At 42.8% G+C, this 18,509-nt stretch overlaps 10 protein-coding genes across 10 annotated transcripts; 4 read left to right on the top strand and 6 right to left on the bottom strand.

The window, feature by feature from the left end:
• Nucleotides 1-323: 323 nt before the first annotated feature.
• Nucleotides 324-946, bottom strand: V865_006171 (uncharacterized protein; the record flags this gene model as incomplete). The annotated part of the gene is made up of 3 exons (XM_066229931.1): nucleotides 324-587; nucleotides 693-720; nucleotides 801-946. The coding sequence occupies 3 exons, from the start codon at nucleotides 944-946 to the stop codon at nucleotides 324-326; spliced, it is 438 nt and encodes a 145-aa protein (XP_066086028.1).
• Nucleotides 947-2,084: 1,138 nt separating this feature from the next.
• Nucleotides 2,085-2,875, top strand: V865_006170 (uncharacterized protein; the record flags this gene model as incomplete). Its single annotated transcript, XM_066229930.1, has 3 exons — nucleotides 2,085-2,476; nucleotides 2,577-2,752; nucleotides 2,847-2,875. The coding sequence occupies 3 exons, from the start codon at nucleotides 2,085-2,087 to the stop codon at nucleotides 2,873-2,875; spliced, it is 597 nt and encodes a 198-aa protein (XP_066086027.1).
• A 448-nt stretch (nucleotides 2,876-3,323) lies between these two features.
• On the bottom strand, nucleotides 3,324-5,013 carry V865_006169 (uncharacterized protein; the record flags this gene model as incomplete). Its single annotated transcript, XM_066229929.1, has 4 exons — nucleotides 3,324-4,303; nucleotides 4,392-4,629; nucleotides 4,695-4,870; nucleotides 4,935-5,013. 4 exons carry the CDS (start codon nucleotides 5,011-5,013, stop codon nucleotides 3,324-3,326), a joined length of 1,473 nt encoding a protein of 490 aa, XP_066086026.1.
• Nucleotides 5,014-5,287: 274 nt separating this feature from the next.
• V865_006168 (uncharacterized protein) lies at nucleotides 5,288-6,468 on the top strand (the record flags this gene model as incomplete). Its single annotated transcript, XM_066229928.1, has 4 exons — nucleotides 5,288-5,453; nucleotides 5,582-5,731; nucleotides 5,926-6,149; nucleotides 6,214-6,468. 4 exons carry the CDS (start codon nucleotides 5,288-5,290, stop codon nucleotides 6,466-6,468), a joined length of 795 nt encoding a protein of 264 aa, XP_066086025.1.
• A 327-nt stretch (nucleotides 6,469-6,795) lies between these two features.
• On the bottom strand, nucleotides 6,796-7,961 carry V865_006167 (uncharacterized protein; the record flags this gene model as incomplete). The annotated part of the gene is made up of 7 exons (XM_066229927.1): nucleotides 6,796-6,850; nucleotides 6,913-6,979; nucleotides 7,085-7,172; nucleotides 7,256-7,354; nucleotides 7,410-7,505; nucleotides 7,588-7,701; nucleotides 7,770-7,961. The coding sequence occupies 7 exons, from the start codon at nucleotides 7,959-7,961 to the stop codon at nucleotides 6,796-6,798; spliced, it is 711 nt and encodes a 236-aa protein (XP_066086024.1).
• Nucleotides 7,962-8,562: 601 nt separating this feature from the next.
• Nucleotides 8,563-10,062, top strand: V865_006166 (uncharacterized protein; the record flags this gene model as incomplete). Its single annotated transcript, XM_066229926.1, has 5 exons — nucleotides 8,563-8,884; nucleotides 8,968-9,119; nucleotides 9,213-9,434; nucleotides 9,515-9,777; nucleotides 9,888-10,062. 5 exons carry the CDS (start codon nucleotides 8,563-8,565, stop codon nucleotides 10,060-10,062), a joined length of 1,134 nt encoding a protein of 377 aa, XP_066086023.1.
• Nucleotides 10,063-10,506: 444 nt separating this feature from the next.
• On the bottom strand, nucleotides 10,507-12,018 carry V865_006165 (ribose-5-phosphate isomerase; the record flags this gene model as incomplete). Its single annotated transcript, XM_066229925.1, has 7 exons — nucleotides 10,507-10,614; nucleotides 10,680-10,766; nucleotides 10,876-11,091; nucleotides 11,191-11,323; nucleotides 11,433-11,629; nucleotides 11,705-11,845; nucleotides 11,938-12,018. The coding sequence occupies 7 exons, from the start codon at nucleotides 12,016-12,018 to the stop codon at nucleotides 10,507-10,509; spliced, it is 963 nt and encodes a 320-aa protein (XP_066086022.1).
• Nucleotides 12,019-13,704: 1,686 nt separating this feature from the next.
• Nucleotides 13,705-15,315, top strand: V865_006164 (uncharacterized protein; the record flags this gene model as incomplete). The annotated part of the gene is made up of 2 exons (XM_066229924.1): nucleotides 13,705-14,691; nucleotides 14,764-15,315. The coding sequence occupies 2 exons, from the start codon at nucleotides 13,705-13,707 to the stop codon at nucleotides 15,313-15,315; spliced, it is 1,539 nt and encodes a 512-aa protein (XP_066086021.1).
• Nucleotides 15,316-15,563: 248 nt separating this feature from the next.
• On the bottom strand, nucleotides 15,564-17,467 carry V865_006163 (uncharacterized protein; the record flags this gene model as incomplete). The annotated part of the gene is made up of 6 exons (XM_066229923.1): nucleotides 15,564-15,600; nucleotides 15,675-16,094; nucleotides 16,175-16,470; nucleotides 16,515-17,214; nucleotides 17,304-17,362; nucleotides 17,432-17,467. 6 exons carry the CDS (start codon nucleotides 17,465-17,467, stop codon nucleotides 15,564-15,566), a joined length of 1,548 nt encoding a protein of 515 aa, XP_066086020.1.
• A 422-nt stretch (nucleotides 17,468-17,889) lies between these two features.
• Nucleotides 17,890-18,402, bottom strand: V865_006162 (uncharacterized protein; the record flags this gene model as incomplete). The annotated part of the gene is made up of 1 exon (XM_066229922.1): nucleotides 17,890-18,402. One exon carries the CDS (start codon nucleotides 18,400-18,402, stop codon nucleotides 17,890-17,892), a length of 513 nt encoding a protein of 170 aa, XP_066086019.1.
• Between the last annotated feature and the right edge of the window lie 107 nt (nucleotides 18,403-18,509).

Here is an 18,509-nt window from a genome sequence, read left to right as displayed (position 1 = left end):
CTGTTACGTCTAATGATCCTGAATTCAACCCAACCCCTTTAATTTCCCTGTAATCGTGTCTCAGTGATTTGTAATCAATCAGGATCTCGAGTATACAAACAAATACAACTGTCTATAGCAAACACTGTACATAAGAATCATGCATGACACGCTGCATGAGCAGAGCAAAGGACAGCAGTGGCTACACAGTGTTACACTACTACTATCTAGCAGTGCAGTACTTTCCAGGGCAGATATATGTAACCCCATATCAACGAATTTATTCCCATGTTACAATGACTTACATACACTACGTACAGTCTCCTTCCTGCCTGCATACTCCATCACTTCGGCGCACTGAACTCCAACCTGTTACCTGCGTAATCCCTAACGAAGAACCTCGTAGGGTACTCTACACCTTTCGAACCCGAGTTCTCTTCTCCCGGTTGATCACATTCCAGCGCTGATGATTCTGCGCCGGACTGCTTGTGCTCGTATATTCTCCTCTGGAGGGAGAGGAGTGCTTCGGGCGAGGAAAGTTGAAAACATGGATGACGGGAGGAGATGATCTTGGAGTCGGGGGAGATGTTTTCGAAAGCTACGTGGATCTACAAAGCACACATGACTTCAAGTCAGCTTACTGCGTCAGGGCAGAAATACGGAAAGATGTAAAGGAACGATAGGCCGTTCTTGATTCCTGACTCTTGACTCACTTGTTGAGGACCATCTCCTATCCTGAACCTAAATTCATAAATGTATGAATTGATCAGTCACTACTCCCGAATATGATGATTGGAGAGGGTGAGGGTGGACTGACTCACCATAAGAGGATATCCCTCTGTAATTGCGGTACAGGATCATTCTCAAATCCAATGACTTCTCCGTAGAACTCTTGAGCCAGATGTAATGTACCTTTTGGAACGGGCAAATTGACATGTTGAAGGAGTATGGGTGTGTATGGTGGCATGTTGCTCAGTGAAGATGGGGGATGTAGATCTGACTTGCGTTTATCTTGATGTGTATATATAGACAGACAGACGGAGCGGTTCCCGTAAATATCTGAACAGAGTCAAATCTCGTAATGTCATGGGACATGATTGGTCCGGTACCGGATATCCGGACCACATCCATTCGTACCTGACACTGATATCATATCATGGTGATAGAACCTGTAGCTGACTGTGGTTCACGTGTACAAGTGAATGTTGATACTGTGGGTGACTACAAGAGGACAGATCGCGCAAGAATGCATGAATGATATCCCTCTTCTGTCTTCCGATTGATAGCATACACATCCATACCACACAAAATGCCCCTCAAAGCCTCATACAAAGTAATCCGCGAGACCAGCAGACCTAGCAATGACGGGTAGGAATTTTACTTGTTTTGTCGAGGTTAAGGAGATGAAGATGGTTTATCCGAAACAACCCAAAACCAAGGGAAAGAAAAGAGCTTCCACCTATGAAGCTTCGAGGAAGGAAGTAGGTCAACATGATGGGAAGGGTCAGAAGAAACAGAAGAAAAGTAGTGATTTCGTTGATTTGACTGGAGCATAGGGGAGTGATGTGAAGAGAGCAAAAGGAGATTTTGGGAGAAAGAGCAGCTTGATTCAGTGAAGGAAATCTGACTCGAAGAATCGATAACGGTGAATGTCATTCTATATAGGAATGATAATAACGCGATGTACATTATATGCTGAGAAGGAAATCTGGATAAAGATGAAGATGAAGACGATGGAGATGGAATGTGCTGAAGGTGATGACACGAGATGTGATAAAGGAGAGGAAGATTGAATTGTCGATGACGATTAGAAAGGAGATAGTAGCAAAGAAAGGGTGACAGTGATTCGCAAGATTCAGATTGATGAGTTCGTACTTACCTTTCACGATGACTCCCTCCTTTGTAGAGTAGGTAGTCAGACCCTATGCTCTCTAGGACGACTCGATAGAATGTCTGTGTGATATACACAAAACGAGTCGGATGGAAGAGGTCCTAGTCTTTCCCAATATTTTATCATTGATTGACAATAAATGAGACTACATCCTGCTTATACCTATCTATCTCAATACTAATTCCACGTTACCAACCCACCGTTCTGCTCCAACATGCATTTCCCAGCAGCCTTATCTTTATCTGTCTTATCCCTCATCTCCTCTTCGAGCGCGGTGTCGATCCTTCCTTCGACCATTTCATCTTTCAGCCCCAACCCCAATCTCAGTACTCGAACAGGAGACGACGGTGCTTTCCGTCTCAAACTACTCAGCAACATCTCGCATTGTCTCGGAGATGTATTAGGTGAAGGTAACGCCAGAATGCCATATCTGAGAACGGAGAATTGCGATGAGGGTGCAGAGAAGTGGGCTTGGAATATCGCTTTCCCAGGTAGTTTCACCGTCTATAATCCCTCGAACGCATTCGCTTTGGAATCTGTTGATCCTATTGGGGATAATCAGAATGTACAATTGACCAAACCTGATACGTCCATTGATAGACAAAAGTAAGTACAGTCAAGCCAAAGTCAATTGCGATTGAATGTCTAGCCGGATCTAAAATACTGTATTATAGGACTCTTAACTGATTTGTTATCCTATATACAGATGGATGATGGATGAACAAGGTAGAATATCAGTTGGTGATCCCACTTCCACCTCAACGCCGAAATACTGTCTGAGCGCCATTGAAGGTATTGACATTGATAAAGTTACCAAGGATTCTACTAGGATACACCCTTGTGTTGAAGGTGATGAAGATCCTAATTTAAATATCAAACAACGTGAGTATAATACAGTCAGTACTGAATATCGGATCCTCGCTTGTGGCAGGTCATGGCTCAGTATGCGATCGCTTACATTTTACTTTCTGTTCAGGATGGACGATCGATTACAATACTCAATAATCAAGATGATCCGCCACTAGTGTTCAGATAGTCAAGGTATAAACCGTCGTCCATATGTATAGCTTCCAATATCTGAGACGTAATTGAGCACGTGTATTGTGGCGCATAACGTACTGTATATGTAGTACTTTATTCAGAACGGAAATCTGATTTTACCACAAATGCTATTTCATGATGAGATCCCGTAGGGGCAATGTATCAGAGATGGTGTGAGAATTAACAGTATCCTTTCACTGGTGCTGCAGCGTGTTGAAGGCTCTGCGAGCTCATTGGACGCAGTACAAGAGGTAATCTCTGCATGATGTTTTTGATCATGTATGATCAGGTGACAATGATACAATGAGTTGATGACCACGATTCTCTGTACACATATGATCTCAAGACAAGTTAATTAATGTACACAAAGTAAAAGCGGCATCATGTCTACTGACTAACAAGTTCACACCCATCATATCTCATCCAATCCCAAATCATCATCCCCCATCTCTCCCATACCCAAACTAGCCAATATCTGCTGTACTTCCTTCCCTGCTCTGAACCTTCTTTCATCCAGATCCTCCACTGCGGCCAGTTCGGCACGTACACTTTGTAAATGCAATAACAACGGCGTGGGGTCCATAGCCAACGTCATATCCATATTATCCAAATTGTCTTGCCGTTGATGAGATCGAGATTGGGTTGAAGGGGCAGTTTGATATTCTGTAAATTCATCAACATCGAAATCATCTTCAAACCCCTCTGCGTCTCCTCCCTGCACTTGTCGTTGAGGTAAGGCGGTACTGGTGGATCTTGATGGTAAATCAGATAAGATCGGATCGAATTTCTTATCATCCGTATCTAACCAATCTCCCTCGAGACCAGGCTGAGGCTCAGGGTGCGGATGAAGTATTTGTTGATCTTGCTTTGATATCGATTCCAATACTGATGCCAGATCATCTTGCTTTGATGGTATTGTCTCTCTCCCATCTGGTTCGATATCATCCCTGTTCGATTTGATATTGTTTATATCTTCATCATCAGAGTCTAACCAATCGTCCAACCTTGCATATTCCTCTTCCGCCGGACCAAAATCTTCATCCTCGTCATCAAAATCGAAATCATCATTCAACCTATCCAGCGTATCAATAACATCAAAATCAATTCCAAAGTCGGCTTTGGCTATTTCCCTCTTGATATCTTCCAAATCAGGGAATGATGAACCTGATGGTCCGATTGGTGAGATTTGAGAGGACGAAGTGGGTTGGAATGTCTCTGGGAAGATGTGAGGTATTGGTAATGTCGATGAAGAAGCAGGAGGTAATGGAAGGTCTGAGATTTCTGATGGTTTCGGTAATTCAGATGTGTTGGCTATGTTTAGAGGTTTACGATTCATCGATGGCCAGAGGTGGGTCATTAGTGTTTGTCGGATTATCTCCAGGGGTGGCATGGCTATAGGTCATATGGTCAGTATATAAGCTACAAATACCACTGTAAAAGAATGATGTATAGATAGGATAGTAAGATGTCATGTACTCACGCCTCTCGTCATCTTCTTCAGTCAAGGGATTAACCTCGTCCACAAATTCCATTCCTACTTCTTCCAGCATGTCCACTACATCATTGGTGGAGCCCTTATGTTCCTCCAAGTCTGAGTCATCTTCCTGCTCATCTTCACACTGCTCTGACGATTGGGAGGGAAGTGATCGTATAGCCAAAGCTATATCTCGAGGTGTTGATAATAGCTTGATCAACGTTGGAGGTAATGATGCAGGTATCTGCATCGAACGGTAAGCGAGAAGCAAAGTAGCGACATTAAAAGTATATGATCAGTTGAACTTACATCCTCAAAAACATACAGTATCACGTCGATGTCTCTCCAATTGCTGATCAGACCATCATCAACCGTTTTACTCAGAAGTGCGCAATGTATGTCCACATCGGCAGTATAGTATTTATTATCGATTGTCCATCGTCCATGATCTTCCGGCTCGTTGTGTTCGTCGACACCTGCCAGACCTGTTCAGATGCATGGTCATGAGGTAAGCTGAGTCACACAACAAAGATAGATGCTGCAGCTTACGGGTCAAGAATGATGAGGGGTTGAGAATAGGTGAATGGAGAAGAAGGATCTTATTGGGGTTATCGTTGTTTGATGTCATCTCGAGAGATGAGCAGTAAGCTTGTCGCGGTTCCTTGGACGTCTGGAAGTAGAGGAGAGATGGATCTCCGATGCTGCTAACGCTAATGCTTTGCTTTGCAGAGCAAGGAAGAGAGTAAAGCGAAAGAAAAATAGCAGAATCAGTGATGTGATTGAGGGAGTGAAAGTGGGATTCGCACGAACCTCCTCCACCTTCACCATACAACCGCATAAACGCATAAACAATCTTGCATTCTTCTGTATTCTGCATCATCATAATCAAAACAACCCAAACAATGTCGACCATACGATCTCTGCCTTCTAGCTCGACGTCCAGTTACCTACCTCCCGATGTCCCTCAGGCGTATGTACGACAGGTGATAGTGGATCTGTTACTGAAGAGGGGTTTCGAAGGTGCAGAAGCAGGTGCTCTAACAGAGATTGAGCGATTGCTGGAACATCGTAAGTTTAAGTTATATTTATATCACATCCTTCCTACATCTCCAGCACCACACCTGATCTCGAACTGTACTCGAAGAGATTATAATGGTATATGTCAGACTGGATATACTGACTAACAATTGCATCAGACATAACCAACTTATTCGAAGAATCACTTGAACTTGCTCATCTGTCTGGACGACGCGAGGCCAATGCTATTGATCTAGTAGCTGCGCAGGAGGAGAGTGGGTGGGGGGTAAGGAGGATGAAGAGGGAGTCGAAAAGGAAGAGGGGTAAAGGTGAGTGGAGTCGATACACTGATACCAATATGTCTTGTACCAGAAATGGAGCAGCGAATCTACTCAGGAGGGCTACAGAATGGCTATTCTTCCCTATTTTCCACTCCTCACGAGACACGCTCGGTCTCTGAAAATATGTATTCCAAAAGGACTAGTATCATGTACTGACGTTTCACTTTCACTTGAACTTACAGCTCCTGAGATATCATACGATCCTTCCAGCTCTACACCGCCTTCACCCACCTTCCCCACCCTCTCTTCGTTACTTGACGAACAACAAGGGGAAGAAGGGGAAGATATCAAACCTAATCTCTCGTCAAAAGCAAAGGAAAGAGGTGTCAGACCTGCTTATTCACAAGAATGGTTCCCCGTCTTACCCGAGAAATGGACCATGGTGAATGGCGACGCAAGTGATAAGGTGAGTGAAATCAACTAGGTTGATTAGGGAATCCAACTTGATGGTCGTACGTTGTCTGCTGTAGGGCATTGACACACCAAACAGAGAAGATCAAAATCATAATCACAACCAACCGATTCAAGTCACGTCGGCCTTATTGGATTTCATAAAGCTGACAGCTACTGAACGTGGTGATATACCGCCTGAATTGGGTGTGGTGAATTACAATAGGGTTGATGGTAAGCAGGATTCAAGCCCGTTGGACGGTTTGAAGGGAATGACAGCGGGGAAAGGGGTGAAGAGAAAATGGGGTGTGAAAGGGGTTTCGGCTAGGTCGTAAGATGGTTTTAAGGTCAATGAGGAAAATGATACAGGAGGGCTGGATTGATGTATTTAAAGTAGTGGAGTGAACTTGTTCTTCATGCTTATGACGAAAAACCTCACGAAACAATTGTGACTTTCTACAATGTCACTTCCTGTACGTATATCGATATGTTGAATGCACAACAACATGATATAACATAACATAATAAGACATATACAACAAATCAATGAGTACTGAATGTATTGTATTGTACACTACAAATGAAATCACGCTCAATTCCATGTATATCTAAACCTACCATATCCTTCTAACGAAAGCAACGGATCGACAGATTCGCTCTGCTCAATCGTCCTCATCACTACTACTTCCCGCAAATTCATCTTCGACCACCTTTCTCCTAAAACAGTCAACCAAGTCAGCTATCAGTATGATATCATTAATCAGGGTATCATAGCTCACCTTTTCTGATTAGGTTGTAATTGACTAGCACCAGGTAAAGGTTTCTGTTTCTGTGGTGATTGTTGAACTGCGTACCATGATGTATCAAACAAAAAATCAGCTTCGTTCGCTCGTTTATCCGAAATATCCATCACACAGGATCCAGCTAGAGAAGTAAATATATTTAACTCACCTTTCTTCTTATTCACATCGGAAGCTGTAGCTCGTACCACAGTAGCTTTGAGACTTGATAATCTAGAGTTGAGGTTCGCTATCTCGGCCTACAAAACAATCATTAGTGCTGCTATCAAAGATCAAGGCGTTGGAGGTTATACAGTGATGATCGTAAGAATATGGATCTTACATCTCTCTGAGACAATTGTAATTTCAACTCTCTAACATCTGCATCCGAATCTGCAGTGTTTCCATTTTGCTTGGATTTACCTCCAGGACGAGATAACAGCTAATTCATCTCCACAAGTCAGCAGATAGCTCCAAGGTTTAACGCGTTAGCTTACCTTATAAGTAGCATTCATCAATATCGAAATGTTATCATTGATATCTCCTTCTTTCAGGTTAAGAGTTAACGGATTAGGCTGGATGAGAATATGTAACTGTGTATTTCAGGTGTAAGCTATTCCATAAATCTGATTTCGACCGGATTAGGTCACGGGTAGATTTACAATGAAAGCTCACGTCTATTGTATCCAGATCGGTGAGATCAGCCTGTCTCTTCGATCCACAATCCACGTGGAGTAGACCTTGTTGGATCGCTTCTTCTATATTTTCCTTTTCCTCATCATCTGCTATCTACGGTGTTGAACCAGATGATCAGGTCGGGATGATATAGTATGTACTTCGGTGGAAATCTAACATACCTGCTTAAGAGGTCTTTCGATAGACCATACCTTACTGACACTCCTTGTAGTGTTAAACAGACATATACACCATTGATCGTTCTTGACCGATGAGACTAAGAGGAATTGAGCGGGAGGTGAGAGGAGAGTTGCGTGTATGGTTTGCGAGAGGTCGTGTAGTGGGTGAGTAGAGTGGTTGCTGGTATTGGTCATTGTGTTCGTCACAGTCAGCCAGTCACCTTGTCACCTCGAAGCAAGTTTGATGCTGGTCGTAGATGAGAGTGAGAGGGAAGGGAAGAATCAGAGAAGGAAAGGAAGGTGTTTGTTTTGGTTGACTCACCTCCACTCATCGCACATCTTACTCATACATCATACAAACTACATTACAGTTTTGTAATGTTCAGCCAATTCGGACCCTGAGCCGCTACGACTGCATACTACCGTTGTAGGATGATCATGGCAATTAACGTGTGACCATGCCATACTCACGAACCTACGTTTTGCATGTGTTTGATTATCTATCGACTACTCTCCAACGGAAAAGCATCCCTATAAAGATTGAATCTGGATCTCTCACAGATCAGATGCAGCCCAGCTTGTAGTAGCTTGTCTATGTATGGTCCAGTCGGCCCGTTACGGACCGTGTGAAGGTGAATCACCTCCACTCGATCTGACCACATGCTGGTTCGTATCAATGTGATCAATGTATAAATAGCTCAAGCTCACTCACATCTCGACTGACGATTTTGCATTCTTATTGAGTAGCGAGTTCAGATCTTATCGAAAACTGACCAGTACAACCCATCAAGTCGAAATGTCCACTGCTCCCATCAAACCCCGCTCCTCTCATGGGCCCATCAAAACTTCCATCCTGGGTACCGGCATGTCCCTATCAGTATTTCACCAACCATCCATCTCACACTTGCCTGAGCACTTCGTCCTACACTCGATATACGAGCGAACTCCAAAAGGTAGGCTTGATCCGTTGATTGAGTCGGGTAAACTCCGGGGTGCGAAAGTTGTAAGAAATTTAGAGGAAGTGTTGGAAGATGATGAAGTGGAATTGGTCGTGGTTAGTACACCGAATAACACGCATTATGAATATGCCAAGAGATGTTTGAATAGTGGTAAACATGGTGAGTATATTTTCGAAGTTATAAAAACAAGCGTCAATATCATAAAGGTAAGAGTTCATGCTGACTTCCTTTGATATTGAAAGTATTGATTGAAAAACCGATTTGTCCAACATACGCGGAAGCTCAAGAGTTATACTCACTTGCAGAAGAGAAGGGGTTGATCTTAGGAGTATATCAAAATAGAAGATGGGATAGTGATTTCTTGACTTTAAGAAAGTTACTGGATGACAATACGGTAAGTCTGATTTCCAAATTCCAAGTTACAAACACCTACCACTCTACATTCTCCATAACCTTTCTTTTCCTAATCATACTGATCTGTTGATAGCTCGGTAAAATCACCGAACTCACCTCTTCATTCGATCGATATCGACCATTACCATCCACCTACACGCCCGGAACGAACTGGAAGGAAACTCCTGGTGAATCGAACAATGCGATATACAATTTAGGTAGTCATCTGATCGATCAGGCTGTTCTCTTATTTGGTAAACCAGAAAAGGTCCAGGGTAGGGTATGGGATTCGAGAGGTATAGGAATGGATGAGAATGTGAGTGAACAGCCACTCTTTGTATCCGAAGAGGATGGAAATCGACCAACGAAAGCTGACAAAGGATTGTGATTGTTAAGTTCGAAGTCAATTTGTTCTATCCATCTAAAACAATCACCCTCAAAGCATCTATCGTCTCTGCGTTACCTCACCAACTTCGTTACCTTGTGAAAGGAACCAAAGGTACATATTCTAAATACACTTTACCTTCTTCACATCCTTCCCTCAAGTCGTTTGATAGTCCGGTAGATCACGAGGGATTCGATAGTGAGCCTGAAGATGGGTGGGGGACGATGTGGGTCGCGAAAGAAGAGAGGGATGGTACGGATTTTATAAAAGAAAAGTAAGTGGAATACCGCTCTTCGTTCTTCGTTTCTTCGTAGATTTTCAAGTGTAGACTCTTCATAATTCATACTGAACTCGTAAACTGATAAATCATCCCCTCTTCAACAGAGTGCCAGCCATTAGTGGGAACTACAATGCCCTCTATGAGAATCTGTACGAATCGATCAATTCAGGAGATAGAAGTAAATTGTCAGTTATCAGCGAGCAGGTTCTAACGGTGTTGAAGATTATTGAATTGGCTAGGAAAAGTTCGGAACATGGTAGAGTATTGCATTTCGAGTAGTTCAAGGTGGATTGAGGGTCTGAGCAGAATGCAAAGCAGAAACAGAAACAAAGCTCTTATATCCTGGGATGAGCAGTGTAAGTGAATATGAGGTATCGGATGAATCAGTCTTCATAAAAAGCCCGACAGATGGTTTATAATTGTCGTAAAATGTCAGGTGTAGTTATAGTCATAATCATGATTTGTCTGCTTTGGATTCATCTAATACTATATGTATCGCTCTTTCAGTTATTGAAGCCTTTTTTCAAGATTTCCATAGCAACTTGGCCTGACCTGCTAACTCGTTAGATCAATCAGCAACGGTGGTCAAGTATACTATACATATATCTTTTCAAGCAAGAACCAATCCGTATAAGGTTTAACTTCTTGTTCTTCTGCTTCTTGTTCTCCTTCTTCCTCTGCTTATACGTTACCACGTACTAGATTCTCCATAGACAAATAAGATCAAGGAATAGCGGCACCGTCAGATTGAGCTTTCAATTCCGGTGTATTAGGTACCGAACTGATCTTGTCGACCGAACCGTCATTTGATCGAATCAATACTGTACCGTCCTATATGATGAGATCAGTATGAGAAATCTCGAGAGACTCGAAAGATGTTGTAGAATCCAACTCACCTCATTACCAAAGTAAGCAGCTTTAGCCATATTACAGAACAAACCCACTTCCACCACTCCAGTTAACATTTTTATTCGGTGCAATAACTATGTTCAAGAGAAGCAATATTGCCAATTGTCAATTACACATCTGCACAATGTTGTCACAGGAGAGGATACGAGTTTCGAAACTAATCGAGAAACCATTCATACTCACATCAAGAGGATCTTTCATCATTTCTTCTGGGAAAGGAGCATCGATAATGAAATTACCATTATCCGATACTACCGGACCGGCTTTCATCTTTCCCATTCTCAGACTCAATCCGGGTTTACCATTTGGTAATTTGTGGGGTGAACCCATGTGAGAGAGGTTGGTAAGGACTTTGGCGTAGGCGAAAGGTGCTACTTCTATTGGTATACCTTGAGTCCACTAAAAAAAAGAAACAGCAAACGTAAACTTAAATGAGGTTCTCGGTCTTGGTCGATGCCAGAAAAGCACGTTTGTCAGTGTAAGAGATGGTTGACTCACTGTCGTACCTAATATATGTGAGTTTTTCCTATAATCCGCAACGATCACCCAAGTATCTGCCGCTTCCGCCAGTACTTTCTCACGGAGTTGACAGGCTCCACCGCCCTTGATGGAGTTGAGGTCGTTGTCAACTCTGAGAATGGGATGATGATCAGCGTAAACTAACAGACATCAAAGACAGACATAGGGAATAGATAGTTGTAGAGCACTTCTATCACATCTCTGCGAGATTATTCACTCACTCATCAGCTCCATCAATCGTCACATCAATCCTAGCATATTGATCTACGTCCCCCAAAGTAAGTCCAGCTTTGATGATCAATTCCTTTGATTGAAAACCAGTAGGTAAGAAGACTCTATCTTTGTTGGCTTGATACCCTTGAGCTACTATACGATCTACTACATATGGAACAGTTGATCCTGATCCTATACCGATTACCTGAGCCACGCCGACAAACGAAATCAGTCACACAAGGTTGTTTGAAACTGAGGGAAAGAGAGATGTTTGACCCACCTTATGTTGTAAGCCGATATGTCTATCTACAGCTGCGAAAGCTGCCAATCTCTTGGCTGATTCTACGGCGGGTAAAACGGGGAGTGGAACAGATGTGGGGAGTTGATTACCTGGTGTTAGAGGTTGAGTAGGTGGGATGAACTATTTTTCAAATTGAACATCAACATCAGTATCAATTACACTTCTACATCTGATGCGTGCATAACGAGGGAGGTTGACACATCCCTACTCACAGCTGGGTTGGTAGCTTTCATCTCAGCTGCGGCACCACTCGATAACTTGGCTTTCAACTGTTCCGCTGCTGGAGTAGGCATCTTTCGTAATGTTGATAATGTTGATCTGGCGAGTGAGTATATCTTGGTCAATTCTTCTTTGTTTGAGGTATCAGACTAAAGTTACTGGATGCTAAGACCGATGAATAGCTTGGGTAATTCACTAGCTTACGGTGAGTGTGATATTTATCTCTCAATATGGACGAGCACATATATAGGAGACATTCCTCATCTTTCCTAAATCCGTCCTGTCTTCCGGATGTTCTCACCTGGAGCTGTCGTTCAAAATGACAATGACGCCGGCCCATTCCACCCGAGAACCAGCGATGACCACGTTGTGCCACAGAGATGACTTTCATATATCCGGACTACGTAGAGTCGTGAGGTAGGTCCAGTGTTCCACGTGGAGCAACAATCTAAGGCCTAAGGGGGTCTAGGCTGTATGTAAGCTATGCTAGGTCAGGTTCCAGGCCTTGTTGATCTTAAAACGACGCGACTTGTTTCTTTTCTCATCTCATCTGATCGTGGTTGTCATGGATACAAAGTACAGCGGTAACACACAATCAAAGGAACGCATTGTTTGCACTAATTGCTAATTACAGATGCATTCAAAGGATGAACCCTCCTTCCATACCAATTGCATGTCATACATCGTCATTACCATCACCGTCAACTAGCACCTCCAAGTAGTAGCAAGCACATCATATACTGTGATGTATCTTATGGATCTTAGATTCATCGCTGATTATCTGACACGTGTGAGAGGTCAATAGATCAACTAAATCAAGCCTCAATACCCATCCAAAGTGACAACTCCCCGACCCCATTTTTTATCGCATTTCCTGATATCCTAATTCCCTGTTCCCTCCGGGAATCACAATCGCAATCTTTCGGACCCTATGACTGTATTTTAAGCTGGTTTGGTTAGGTTGAGAGAAGTGGCTGTGATCATCTCTTGCAAAACCAAAGGTCTCTGCATAGGTCACAGTCACCTTTGAACGGTTCAACCGTCAATCGCCAAACGTCAGTTGATGTCAACTCCACAACACCGTAAGAGTCCAGAGGTTTAGTTCAGGTAAGATCAATAAGAGTAAAATTGAAAGGTTCATTCAGGTATATCCAACATCATAATCCGGTAACAGCGCAGATCAGATCACATCTCATCACTACTGGAGTAACTTACCACACGACAGGACAAGATATATATAACGGTATAACACCTTTCATCCTCAACCCCAATACTCTTCAGACCATCGTCATTCATTCCGCTATGAACTGAGCTTCACTTAGCTTTGAGTAGATGAAATCCTCAATTTAGAATGTATTGAAACGACAACGACAACGCTTCGACCACGTCTCTGACGTCACGACAACACTAGACAAACACACAGCGACAGAAAATATTTCAATATCGACTGAAAGGTTATATTGTCAGTAAATCACCAGCATACCTCATACATCTACTTGCATCTGCATCTGCATCTGCTCCTGTAGGTCTCGGTTTCAGCCTCCCTCTCGACATCGACATTGACAAATTCCAGACTTTAAACTAGTTCGATCTCATGGTTTCAAAGGAATTAGGATTTCTTTCTCTGGTGTTACGGCAACGAAGTCGATGATAGAAGTATACATAGAACAGATAGATAGATTACAGATATAGCAAGGCGGATCTTCCATTTATACTGCCCAACAAGCATAATCAGCTCAACATCCTATTGAACCAACACCATGTCGACTCTCGCTTATTCTCCTTCTTCCTCATCATCTTCCATCCTCTCTTATCGACCGACCTCACCACTTTCCAGACCATGTTCTCCTCTATCCAATGCATCCGCATCTCACTCCTATTCTCGATCAACTTCACCACATTATCAGCATACTAGCAAAGCTAAATCAGTATCGTCAATTCCCACTTATCATTCAATCCATCGGTTGACCCAGACACAAATGCCATTCGATCAAGCTGGACCCTCAAATTCAAGTACGAATACAATATCAAGAAGTTCATCATTCAAACATCGACCTCAATCACCTAATTTTAGAGAACTGCCGAAATCGGGATTATCAAGATCTTCGTCAGTACGTTCATGTAGATCAAAGAAAATCGTATCGGAAACTCAAACCCAAACTCTACCTCAATCACCATCTAGATTACCTTCTATAGATTGCGTTTCTTATTTTCCCCCTTTCGAGGATATGGGAAGTACCTCTTCTTCTGATGGTGCTGAAACTGCTCGATATCATGGACTACCTTCACCATTGGAAAGAAATTCGAGTCAACATAGTCATCACAAGAAAGGGAAAAGTCTAAGTTCGATTGCAGGTATAATGTCTGCATCTTTATCGTGGGGTTTGTCCGGTTTGGCATGTACCAGTCCGACTACCTCTGTCGCTCCCGCTCATCTGGATGGAAACGATGATAAGGTTGTTGAAGCTTTGACTAAGCGATTCTCATCTTCATCTTCGACATCCTCCAAAAGAAGAGTATTGGAACCGATCACCTTGACTCCGTTAGATCTGGATACGACAACGAGTCACGATGGAGAGGATAAAAGTAAGATGCATAAGAGAAGGATGAGGAGCGAGATCGAAGTGGATTTATCCCTAATTAGAAGTAATAGTCTGAAAGAGAAATTACATGTGAGAGGTAATAGTTTGAAAGGTGGAAGGGGATCGATAAATGATGAGGATCTAGTGGAGAATATGTTAGAAAATGTGAGTATATTCGCATCCATCTTTGATAAACTCAATCAGCATGATGCTTACCATGTTGGGCTATCGATACAGACACCTTCCCGTCCTTCCGCCCAATCTACCCGTCGTACTCGACCTAATCTTCGACTGCCTATCCCCACTTTACCCAACTGGCGATTCCCCCTTGGTCCTTCACCGCCCGTTACATGCCTATCACCTGATATCCCTCTGGAAGCATTCTCAACCGCTATAGATAATCCATGTCTGTTGACACCATCTAGAATCACTTTCTCCCAGTCTCATTCGGAGGTGGAAGGAGACGAAGTTGAAGTGGAAGTTATAGATTGTGGATTATCCGTCTCGGCCTCACCATCACCTACTAGTCCATGTTCATTTGGGAATGGACCATCTACACCTCCTAAAGATCATATCGCAGAAGATAAAGTATCTATACATATTAACTCTTTATCCCCATGGTCAAATTCCAAAGAAACTAAATCTAATATGGAAGCGGACCTGGATTTGAGAAGGATTGAAAGTAGGACAAGCGAGTTGAGTATAGAAACTATCAAGATCAAACAACCTAGTAATGGGTGGTTGGACGTTACTCCCAAACCTAGTAAAATAGTTAAGAGGGACAACTGATTTCCTGTATATATTTTACAGTAAATGTGTGATCAGGATATACATTATCACAGTTACACTTATATCATATAATGGCATGTTAGACTTTACAGTGTTCATATGTTTATGTTTATATTGTATGTAATGTGATGTACATATTGTTAGTTATGAACACCATAAGATTCATATAATCTGACCCGGACCATTGATCGTTTTCAAATCGTATCGAGCACTTGAAATCCATGTAGAGTACATCAACTCATATCAAATTATTGACCCTGTGTCATATCTCTTACACCTTTCTCACTACAACCAAACCAACAAAAACATTCAATTAGCTTATAGATCCTCACGATTGTTCTATTCTTCATTGAACTCACCTGAAACTCAACATTCCACCTTCCTGCAACAACTCGACCACTTCCTCCGCTTCCGCAACTTTCATCTTACCCAATACCTTATTCACTTCATCCAATTTCTCAGTCTTCAAAGCATTTCTCAAACTTTCAGGGAAGTTTTGGAATATATCCCATTTCCTCTGAAGGAACAATTTGACTTGTTCGATATCCATCTCTTCCGTTCCTTCACCTTCCAATCTCAAATCATCGGGTGGTGGACCTTCAGGAAGGTTAAATCCAATTTCCATCGATGGATCCTCGGCAACCAGCTGGATCTGCTCTCTCTCGCCTGCTGCAGCTTCTTCAGCTATCATCTCGGCTGTACGTTGGGCGATACGGGAGTAGGTCTGGTTGAAATCTTGTAAGAACATTTCAATTGATTTGGGATTATGTGAAATCATCCTATATACAAGTGCGTCAATGTCAATACCAACAAATGATCCAGACCGGTATGATATAAGTATGAGAATGTAAGAACCTACTTTTGGAAGAACAACCCTACACCATCCCTACCCAATTGTCTACAATAGTTAATCAACAGACTCTGATGTACGCATCTCTTAGCCAGGTCTTTGTCTCCTCGTCGTTCAGCATCGAACGCTTCTGCCAATAACGAATCGTGCGTGGACTCAGTCAGGACCGATGAATCTTTTTGAATGAATGCGAAAGATTTTTCGAATGCGCCAATAGGGATATTGGCAAATGCTCTTGCTGAAGGTGTGAGAGGACCGAAATCTTCTTCGTCTTCGTCGTTTTCTTCTTCTGCAGCTGGTTTCGACTAGTATGGAAGATATCAGTGGAAATTCTTTCTACGAGACCTACAGACCACTCAAGTGAGCTCACCTCAGCAGATTTAGGATTCAGCACTTCGATCGTCTCTGTCTTCTCTTTCTGAGTACTCTTTGGTAATTTCGGCTTATCATCCAAGGGACTAGGTTTAGGTTTATTCACCATACTCTTCGACCAACCATCATGTATCCCTTCACTTGTGATCTTCTTCGCTTGTTCCTTTTCTTCCTTTTCCAGTTCATCTTTCACTACTTTATCTCTCTTATCTAATTCCTGGATATGCCAATTGAGTCTCTGCTCCAAAGCAATCTCCAATCCCTTCTTCTTCTGTTCCGGTATATTTGTACTCATTTCTTCTGCCCATTCAGGTATTTTGTGTTCCGAAGTACCATTAATGGTCTTTCCTTCTTTATCCAATACCACCCCATCTTTAGAAATTTGAGCTCCATCTACTATAAAAGATGATTCTCGATAAACGTCAGAGAGTAATTGGGAAATCATCATATCGTATGTAGGTTGATTAGGAGATCCAGTATTTGGTTTTTCATCTGATGGATTTTCTTTCAACCTCCTCTGAACTGATCGAAAATGATCCAATCCCTTTTCCGATACTCCCTTGATGATCGCCTCGATCCGAGGACGAAGTACTGAATTTAGCGCAAGTTCAGATTTGTACTTTGCGATTTGAAGTTTACGAGCCTCTCGCTTTTCATGAATATCACGTTGTTTCCATCTAACCCCGTTACCACCACCATTATACTTTGTTAGTATGTGTAAAGATAGATCACTACAATCTGAGGATATGATAAGCTAGACACCCACCTGATCATACTCTTCTTATCGACATTTGGGTGCTCTTCGATGTCCGAATCGTCTGATAACTGTGTACAAGCCAATTCTCATCTCAGCTAAGGCCGCTCCTGATGGACATCAATGGGAAGGCAGCTCACCTCCAGGTTGTCCCATTTTGAGTAGTTTAGCGGCATTGTGGCTAGGGTTACGCTGACAGCTTTTCTGAGCGAGAGGATATGATTATGACAATGAGTGTGATTGGGAAGAAGGCTAAGAGTTACCTTTGTCTCATGAGAGGTTAGGATGGTAGTCGAAGCGACGAGAATTCCCTCGCACAGACCCACAGACATCGACTTGCCGACGCGACCTCCACTTTAAGAAACACGTGGCTCTCACGTGGCAATCTTTCTTCACCACTTGAACCCACTCAAGCAGTAGCGCAATAGACAATAATGCTTTACATTCGCTGGAGACAGGGAGAAGCGAAAGAGCCAGCTTATGAGCGGTACTAGTGATCCATTCATGTTCTAATTGATACATCATATTTCCGCATCGTACTTGGCCCATATACATCTTACCTCTTCATATTTCACTTCACCTTGTTCTCCTCTACCCATTAGAAATCCCTTCTGAGCGTTACCACCTCCCACCACATCTTCAAATCACCCCTCAAGCTCCAGATGGGATATTTGAAGGTTGCAGGTCGATTCTTCTCAATGAAGAAATGACCTATCCACGCAAACGCATATGCACCCACTACACCACCAAGTAACCATCTCCCTATACCTTCCAATTCCAGGAACTGGGTGTTCACCGACCATTTAGCCAATATCACATCTAGTCCTAGGGAAGTGATAAAGCCTTGATTGTGCAGGGCATGAATACCGCCTGAAGGAGGGAACGACCTGGCCGCGTAGGATAGTGCGATGGGGACGAGGGAAAGGGTCGATCGAGCGAATGAAGTTAAGGCGATGGACGTTCCGACAAGATGTAATCTCCTGGTCAAGGGGAGGGAATGTTCGCCCAAGTAGAATGGATAGAACGTTTGGAAAGATGTGAATCCCCCTGGAGGAGATGGTACGGGTGTATAGGTGGGGTTGATAAGAGACGATGATCTGGAAGTTGACATAGTGCCAAGGTAATGAGGGGGTTCTTGTTGGGTCCTTTGGGTGTGATATGTGATATGTGATGTAGGTTTGCTGTGGCAGATGTTTGGATACAGCTGTGAAACTAGAA

The sequence above is a fragment of the Kwoniella europaea genome, chromosome 1, assembly GCF_036810445.1.
Source record: "Kwoniella europaea PYCC6329 chromosome 1, complete sequence".
NCBI classification, from domain to species: Eukaryota; Fungi; Basidiomycota; class Tremellomycetes; order Tremellales; family Cryptococcaceae; genus Kwoniella; species Kwoniella europaea.
Note: the sequence above shows the minus strand (reverse complement) of the source record. Positions and strands in the feature narration are given on the sequence as shown.